Genomic DNA, 8,105 nt, shown 5'->3' with positions numbered 1-8,105 from the left:
CAGTTGCGCTGTGCAGTGGGGGGGGGAGCACATGTTTGGAAGCGTGGGAGTGTGTCAGCGTGCGTGCGGGTGACCGTGCGTGCGTTCGCGCGGAATGTTGGTGGCAAGAGCCAATAATGCCTGAAAGCATAGCTGAAGAACACACACGCACGCAACCAAGTGCAAGCAGTTGCGACGACGCCGCGCTCAAAAGGAGACACGAGGCATGGCATGCGCATGGCACGCTCACCGGCAAGGAAAAGGCCGCGGGTCTCGGGACTGGAGGCGGTGCACTGCAGGAGTGCGGGTCTCGGGGACTGGAGGCGGTGCACTGCAGGAGTGCGAGCGCATTGCACACGCGGGTTGGACACCGCAAGCACGTGGTGTGCGTGCGTAATCAGATCTGACAGGGCACGCACGTGGTGTGCGTGCGTGCGTGTGTGTGTGTGTGTGTGTGTGTGTGTGTGTGTGTGTGTGTGTGTGTGTGTGTGTGTGTGTGTGTGTGTGTGTGTGTGTGAGGGACAGTGACAAGAGGGGCAGCAAGATGAAGCGAGGGCGGGATGGGACGGGAGCCGTATGCGTTCAGAAAACACGCACGCAAGTGCAAGCACACTTGTGTGGTGCTTGCTGCTGTCACTGTGATAAGTGCCATCAATGCAAGGCATTCATTCACGCACCTGCAACCCTTCTTCGGGGCACAGGTGCTCGTACACAGAGATGACTTCGTCCACCAGGATGGGAATAATGCCAAACGAGTGCCACAGCAGCACCGCAAGCTTCTTCACAGAGTCGCGGTGTTTGCTGAACGAGAGCACACAAACCACACACGCGCGTCACCCACATGTTCATAGGTGTGTGAGCCGAGACGTTACCAAGCAGATGCGAACCCGGAAAAGCGCAGTGGCCGTATTGGAAGAAATGCACGTCTACACACCTTCATACAAAGACGAAAAACGTCACACACGCACGCACAAACAAGCGCACACACAAGCAAGAGACAAACAACCACACACACACACACAAGCAAGAGAACAAACAAGCACATATCATACGTGGACAGCCACAAGTACAGCATGAGCCGTCCCTTCGCGCGCCACCTCGCCTGATACCACATACCTCAAGGTGGCCATGGCGTCTTCGCGCTTGCGCAAGTCTTGGATGTCTTGAATGAGCGTGATTAGCGCTTGCTCGCTCAAGTGGCCACCAGATCGGCCACCGCCGCCGTGCCCGCCATGCGGGCCGGGTCCCTGGTCGAAGCCATCTCCGAGGTGCTGTGAATCCTGCTTCTGCTGTTGCTGCCTTCCATCCCCGCCTCCACGGCCACCGCCACGCTTTTGGTATGGCATGTTGATGCAACACAGAGACGTGCGCTCGCCCAAGAACAACAGAACAAGAACCAGAAAGACAACCCAGAACCCAGAACCCAGAACAAGAACAAGAACAAGAACAAGAGTAGCAGGGAAAGGCCTGACTGGGTGGTGGCTTGGTGTAGCTCGTTTGTTCGTTCGTTGGTGGACAGAGTGCGTCTCTGCTGTCCTCGGTTGGTTGGTTGGTGCACGGCTGCGGTTCGCGCTTCGCAAAACAGGCAGTGAAGAAAATTGTGGTATATCTACAGCCACTATTCGACGGTGTTGTGCCTTGCTGTCGTCGCGTCGTTCGCTTGTCCTTTCTTCCCACCACCACCCACCTGCCTGTGTGTGCACCACCCGCGCGCTCTCGCTCGCTCGCTTGCTGTCTCGTTCACTTGTTTGCCGTCTGCGCTCTCTTCACGTCAATCTGACACCGCCATGGGGGACCGGCCGCTGCAGAAGTTGCGTCGCACGTTCACGCGAGCAAAGGATGTCAAGACGCAGCAGCCAGAAGTCAAGAGGGTGGGCACCCTCAGTGTACCTGTCAAAGTGAAACGCGGTGAGTCGTGTTTTGTGGGGTGGTGTTCCTGCATGTGTTCGTGTGTGTGTGTTCGTGTGTGTGTGTTCGTGTGTGTGTGTGCGTGTGTGTGTGTGTGTGTTCGTGTGCGCGCATGTGTGTGTGTGTGTGTTCGTGTGCGCGCATGTGTGTGTTTGTGTGCGTGCATGTACGTGTGTGTACGTGTACGAGAGACACACACAGAGTGTGTGTGTGTTTGTGTGTGCGTGCGTACATATGTGCGTGGATGCTGACCAGACCTTGCCATCACTGCATGCTGGTGTGTGTTGGGTTGAACAGAAGCATGGAGTGATGACAAGTCGCTGCCGGTAAGTGCTGTGGTGTTTGAATGAACGCCTCGCGGTATGTCTTCTATGCGCTACTTTGCAGGGTTGTTTGGTCATGCACTTTGTCAGCGCTCACTGTGCACAACAACAACAACAACAACAACAACAACAACAACAACAACATCAACAACAACAACAACAACAAATGGTGACAGAGCCATCCTCAAGCCCGGGCCAGCTTCGATCGCCTGCAGTATCTGCGGGTATGTTTGGTCGTTTCACCTTGCCTGATATATGGGCATGAGATTGCGTTCACGCGGGGCGCCTCAGCGCCTCTCCCCGTTGTACAATCACACCTTTCGAATGGACCTCACGTAGTTGACCTCCCCTCGCCGTTCGTTGCATAGAGCGAGCTGTCGCGGTTTCGCGCCAAGAAGCAGGAGCTGGAGGATCGCGAGAATGTGCTCGTGTGTCGCATGGCGTTTGCAGATCTTGCGGCAACGGAACACAAGGAGGACGCGGAGGCGTGGGCACCGGATGCCGAGTTGGACGCCATGGACGAGGCCGCCGAGAACAGCACCAATGGCGCAGCGCTGCCGCAGTTGCCAGAGGACAGCCAGGCAGACCAAGCAGACCAGGCCGCAGCAACTGCAACTGAGCCATCAAACAACGACAAGAGCGGCGGTGGCGGCGACAACGATGCACCGTCCACCGTGTTGGACATGCTGACATCTGACGGCGTTGCCGGCTCGGAGCAGCAGCGGTCTGATCGCGCCATGTCCCTCGACAGCTCCATCAAGCCGTGCGTCCTGATTGTGTCTGTGTCTGCGTGTGTGTCTGTCTTGTATCTTGTGTGTCTGTGTGTACCTGTGTGTGTGTGTGCGTGTGCGTGTGTGTGCGTGTATCTGCGTGTCTGTATGTGTGCATGTCCGCACTTGCAAAGCGGTATTACTAAACACGTGTGACTCACCCACTTCCCGCTTGTCGCCTCCCCCTCCCCGTCTCCCTACAAATCGCGCTGCTATAGAGCGGCAGTGGGGAATATGCGCAACCACCACTCGCTCTCTGTTCGCTGGCACCGGTAAGCACCAAACCACTTCTCCCACTGTCACCCACGTGCCATTTCTCTCCCCTCCCCACCAATTACATGACATTCCTGCCAGCCAGAAGCATCTCTGTTGCCAGCACTAACATGACCACCACCACCATTAGTAGTATTCACCACCACCACTTCTCACATCTCTTCCCACCCCTCCACTTCACTGCCCCCCCCCCAAAAAAAAAAAAAAAAAAAAACACAACACAGGCGGCAGACGACCCGCCGCCGCCGTGAGGTACACGCGTCAGCAATGCCGACACGCACGCTCTTCCTCGTGCGCACGGAGCCCGGCATGCCACTTGGGGCGGACCTGACAACGCTCCTCGTCCCGCAGCGCAACACACGCGGCCGCATCCCACAGGTCAGCACACACACACACACACGCACACACACACACACACACACACACACACACACACACACACACACACACACACACACACACTTGGTTCTCACGTGCATGCTGCCATTCTACCACCACCACCACCACCACCTCTGCTCCACTCCACCAGCCCGCGGTGCCGAAAACGGCCACGTTCGTGTCAGCGGTCGAGGACAACAGCGTCGCCGACAAAGCAGGCGTCCGAGTTGGTACGCATGCACACACACACAAACACAAACACACACATATATTACAAGCTCCTGCACGTCATTGGCTCTTCTCCATGTTTGCTTACTTGCTCGCCTGTTTGCTTGGAGGTTTGTTCATTGCACGCTTGGTCGTGATGTTGACCTGCATACACACTCGCACGCCCTTACATGTGCCTTTGCTGTGCCAGGGGACGAGGTGCTGGAGGTTGATGGGGCGAAATGCACCGAATGTGGGGTGGCCGACGTGCTGAAGCACATCAACGCCAACGAAGGCACCATCACCCTCGTCGTTCGGTTCTCCTCCGACTACAAACGACTTGTTCTGCACAAGAAGAAAGTCCAGGCGCAGGTCAGCGCCACTGCCATTGATTTGCACGTCCCTTGCTTCCTGTCACACCACCACCACCACCATCATCATCACCACCGCCACGACGCTCTTAACCACCGTGACCGTCACAACAACTTCACTCACAGCCCTCCACGTCATCACACGCCCCCCCCCCCTTCACCCCGTCACGCTCTGCCTAACCACCACCACCACCACCATGACCAACAGGCGGCCCTACGTGAGCAGCAACAGCGGCTGCAGCGTCTGCGCATGCGCGAGGCGGATCTGGTGGAAGCGCTGCGGCAGCGGCAGAAGGAGAAGGCCGTGTTGGACGTGGTGTCGTCGTGGCAGCAGGCGCCCTCCGCCTCCTCCAGCGAAGATGACCTCATGGACAGGGGTGAGTCACCGTGGGCGGGGTAACGTACTGCCGTGTGTGTCGGCGGTGTGTGTGTGTGTGTGTGTGTGTGTGTGTGTGTGTGTGTGTGTGTGTGTGTTTGTGTGTGTGACTATACTTGTGAATGTGAATGTGCTTTTTTCATTGAAATCTTCCGCTGTCATCTTTCTCACGCACCCACACACGCACGCGCTCCCACTCGACATCACACGCGCGTCATACCCTCGCGCCCACGCTTGAGCAAACCAGAGGACAGCAAGTTGTGGCTGCGGCAGTGTGTGGGCGATGGCGTCCACTTGTCCGAAGCGGATGTGCTTTCCCACTGCAAGACCAGCAATGATCTCAAACAGGCCATCCTTGATCTCCAGCAAGCATGGCAGGCAGAGAGGTCCGCACAAAAGCACTTGTGTACGCGTGTGCGTGCGTGCGTGTGTGTGTGTGTGTGTGTGTGTGTGTGTGTGTGTGTGTGTGTGTGTGTTCTTGCAGTCGAAAGTGTTTGCTGACGTGCAAGTGTGTGTGAAAACGCTCCCTCGTTCCTCACACGCCATGTACACCACCATCACCCGATTGTCCCTCGTGTGTCATTCTTAGGCTGATGTTCCAGGGCTCGCGATTGATTCTTGAGCGCCGCCTCCAGCGCGTCACAAACGGACTGGTGGGATGCGTGATACTCCCTGCTACAATGTGTTGGTTGTGTACGGATGCGCCTTCATGTGTGCGTCCCTGCTGCCAGTGCATACGCATGTATTGTTGTTCCATGAAGGCCGTGAGCACTGCGGTTCTTTCTTGCCTCTCCTTGCTGCAATAGATCCCTCCCCGTTATCTTTTGCTTTCTTCAACTTGTTCAATCCACCCCCACCGCACCTACTCAATACCACCACCACCACCACCACCCCCACCGCACCTACTCAATACCACCACCACCACCACCACCCCCACCGCACCTACTCAATACCACCACCACCACCACCTCTCCCCGCGCAACACAACAGAGCACGCTGCACGACCTTGAGGCGGGTGCGCCGGCCGTTCCGTCGTCACGGTCGTCGTCCGCGGCAGGCTCGCGCAAGCACAGCCAGCAGCCAGCCGCGTTTGGGTACGCACTCGCTGCTCCCTGCGTTAAATACATTGCGCGCATGTGGACACCATGCTTTGGGGTGCCGTGGTTTGCGTGCTCACAAGTCCATTTCAAAGCGCTTGTTCTTGACGTGAGTGTCTTCTCATCACACACGCACACACATACACACACGCACACGCACGCACGCACGCAAACATACGCACATGTAGGGTTGATTTGCAGAAGCAAGAAGTGATGACGACGCCGCGACCGCGGCTGGTGCTGGATACGGGCCTCTCGTCCTCCTCCGTTGTCGACGATGTCGAGATTGATGCAGACGCAATGGCAGCGACGGCCAAGGCACCGTCAGCAGCCACCGCACCAGCAACGTCAACATCAACGGCATCGAACGCCACTGAGAAGGGTGCGCACGCGAACGGCAGCAGCTCACACGCGGTCCTGGAGAAGATTGTGGATATGACAACGCCGCACGAGCCAGCAGCGAGCACACCGGGCGGAGCGAACGGCAGTCGACCTGCCATGGCGAGCACCAGCAGCGCCGCTACAGCCACGTCGATGGTGTCGAGTGATTCCAGCAAGCACGACGACGATGCGTTTATGTTTGAGCCCGCGCCCGCGCCGCCCTCCGAGGACGACGATAGCCACTCCGACTTTATCTCCGAGATTCATCACAGCGAAGTGTAGAGGGAAGGAGAGAGGGGTGGGGAATGTGTGTGTGTATTTGTGACTCTGTGTGTGTGTGTGTGTGTGTTTGTGACTGTGTTTATGTGTGTGGTTGTGTGGTTGTGTGGTTGTGACTGTGTGAGTGGGCGGGTGTATTTGTGACTGTGTGTGGGTTGAGGGGGACGGGAGTCACGCTCGATTAGATCGCTGCACAGGTCCTGCTTGCTTGCTTGCTTGCTTGCTTGCTTTCTTGCTTTCCTTTTGGTTTTGGATTTGTCCTCTTTATCCTGTCACCTCATCATCATCATCAGCAGCAGCTTGCTCTTCTTCTTCTTCTTCTTCTTCATACCACCAGTTTATCCACCGTGTAATCACAGTGTTTCAGCCCCCTATTGTGGAACCGCACACTTGCTTGGCTGCCGTGTGTCTTCTCTGTCTGTCTCTCACCCTTCTCATTTTCACGCAAAGGAGGAAGCAACACGTACACAATGAAGAGATGACACCATGTGAGATGTGAAATGGAGAGAGAGGAGACGTGCGACGTGTTGTGACATGACATGATGCGCTGGCAACAACAACAACAACAACAACAACAACAACAACAACAACAACAACGACGACAACAACAACAACAACAACACCAACAACAACAACACCAACAACAACAACAACCATTGTGTGCAATTTTGCCAAAACAAGAACCAAGCAAGCTGGTGTCGCAAACACACAAACACCACCCAGCCAGCCAACACACATCGCAACCCCCACCCACACCTTTGGAACCATGGCGGATGGAGTCGAGACTGTGGAGTGCACCGTCACTCCCGCAGCAGGGAAGAAGCTTGGGATGAAGCTCACTGGTGCAGGGGCTCCATACATCATCTCCAGCCTCAGCCAAGGTAAGATCGGTGCAGATCATCATCACGCATCGCTGCTTGATCCGCCGTGCATGTGCAAGCGAGGCATCGCAACAACACAGCACATGACCACTGTCCACTCTAGATTGATCGCAGTGCACGGTTGCTTGTTTTTGCTCAACACGGGTACATCCTCTCGCTTGACGCGGCTCCCTTGTCCCTCTTTACTTCTCACCACTTTTCCATACGCGTGCGTGTGCGTGTGTGCGTGTGCGTGAATTTGGGGTTGACGTGCAGATGGCGTGGCAGCTGCGAGCGGCCTCTGTGCTGATGATCGCGTCATCAGGATCAACGATAGCGACGTGTCCTCCAGCGTACCGCTGGCGGCCGTTGTCAAACAAATCTCTGCCCTCCATGAGCCGTTCACGCTGACTGTGCGCCGTGGCGGACGAACGACGCCCAGCCACCGCCCCGCTGTCAAGCCCAAGCTAGCTCCAACAACAACGCAGCCAAAGCCCGCAGCCCCAGCGCCGGCGCCGAAGCCAGCGGCAAAATCAGCACAAGCAGAGATTAAGAGTGAGCTCAACGAGGTGGACAAGGAGGCGGCAGAGCCACACCACCCGCAGCTGTCAACACCAGAAACGCCTGCACCTGCGTCGGAGGCCAGAAGCGAAGCGCTAGATCAGCCGGAGCCGACGGAAACAAAGCCAGCTGAGCAGCCAGAGCCGAATGCCACTCCACAACAGGAAGCACCGCCACAGCAAATGAAAGAAGACGCACCAACTTCAGCAGAGGAAGAGGCGCATGAAGAGCACAACGATGGCGGTGATGACGCCGTTACCGCAGCCGCGCGCGAAGTGCAAGGTGCCACACTCGACAGCACGCCAACAGAGGAAGAAGTGGACGGTGCGCCCAAGGCGGCCT

At 56.8% G+C, this 8,105-nt stretch overlaps 3 protein-coding genes across 3 annotated transcripts in view; 2 read left to right on the top strand and 1 right to left on the bottom strand.

Annotated features, from left to right (window-relative positions):
* Window positions 1-1,325, bottom strand: part of PTSG_04440 (cell differentiation protein rcd1) — a gene marked incomplete at both ends in the record, with an annotated part of 2,568 nt that extends 1,243 nt beyond the window's left edge. The window contains 3 exons of the mRNA XM_004994477.1: window positions 230-310; window positions 657-780; window positions 1,096-1,325. Of these exons, the coding sequence (XP_004994534.1) occupies window positions 230-310; window positions 657-780; window positions 1,096-1,325 (435 nt within the window). The remainder of the gene's footprint in view (window positions 1-229; window positions 311-656; window positions 781-1,095) is intronic.
* Window positions 1,326-1,602: 277 nt separating this feature from the next.
* Window positions 1,603-6,828, top strand: PTSG_12175 (uncharacterized protein). Its single transcript, XM_004994476.1, has 13 exons — window positions 1,603-1,887; window positions 2,185-2,213; window positions 2,387-2,434; window positions 2,579-2,973; window positions 3,199-3,252; window positions 3,478-3,631; window positions 3,783-3,861; window positions 4,050-4,210; window positions 4,418-4,586; window positions 4,833-4,971; window positions 5,175-5,238; window positions 5,576-5,679; window positions 5,871-6,828. The coding sequence occupies exons 1-13, from the start codon at window positions 1,767-1,769 to the stop codon at window positions 6,343-6,345; spliced, it is 1,992 nt and encodes a 663-aa protein (XP_004994533.1). The 5' UTR covers window positions 1,603-1,766; the 3' UTR covers window positions 6,346-6,828.
* A 191-nt stretch (window positions 6,829-7,019) lies between these two features.
* The window catches only part of PTSG_04437 (uncharacterized protein), a 2,647-nt gene continuing 1,561 nt past the window's right edge, over window positions 7,020-8,105 (top strand). The window contains exons 1-2 of the mRNA XM_004994475.1: window positions 7,020-7,223; window positions 7,479-8,105. The exon at window positions 7,479-8,105 is cut by the window's right edge and continues 81 nt beyond it. Coding sequence (XP_004994532.1) covers window positions 7,109-7,223; window positions 7,479-8,105 — 742 coding nt within the window. The 5' untranslated portion in view covers window positions 7,020-7,108. The remainder of the gene's footprint in view (window positions 7,224-7,478) is intronic.

This window comes from Salpingoeca rosetta (genome assembly GCF_000188695.1).
Source record: "Salpingoeca rosetta unplaced genomic scaffold supercont1.10, whole genome shotgun sequence".
Taxonomy (NCBI): Eukaryota; class Choanoflagellata; order Craspedida; family Salpingoecidae; genus Salpingoeca; species Salpingoeca rosetta.
The sequence above is the reverse complement of the archived record's forward strand: the minus strand, read 5'-3'. Positions and strand labels throughout refer to the sequence as shown.

Coding starts and splice junctions, on each gene's coding strand:
- PTSG_12175 (XM_004994476.1), top strand. CDS start 1,767: ATGGGGGACCGGCCGCTGCAGAAGTTGCGTCGCACGTTCACGCGAGCA. Junction 3,862..4,049: donor CAAAGCAGGCGTCCGAGTTG/GTACGCATGCAC, acceptor TTGCTGTGCCAG/GGGACGAGGTGCTGGAGGTT. Junction 4,587..4,832: donor AGATGACCTCATGGACAGGG/GTGAGTCACCGT, acceptor TGAGCAAACCAG/AGGACAGCAAGTTGTGGCTG.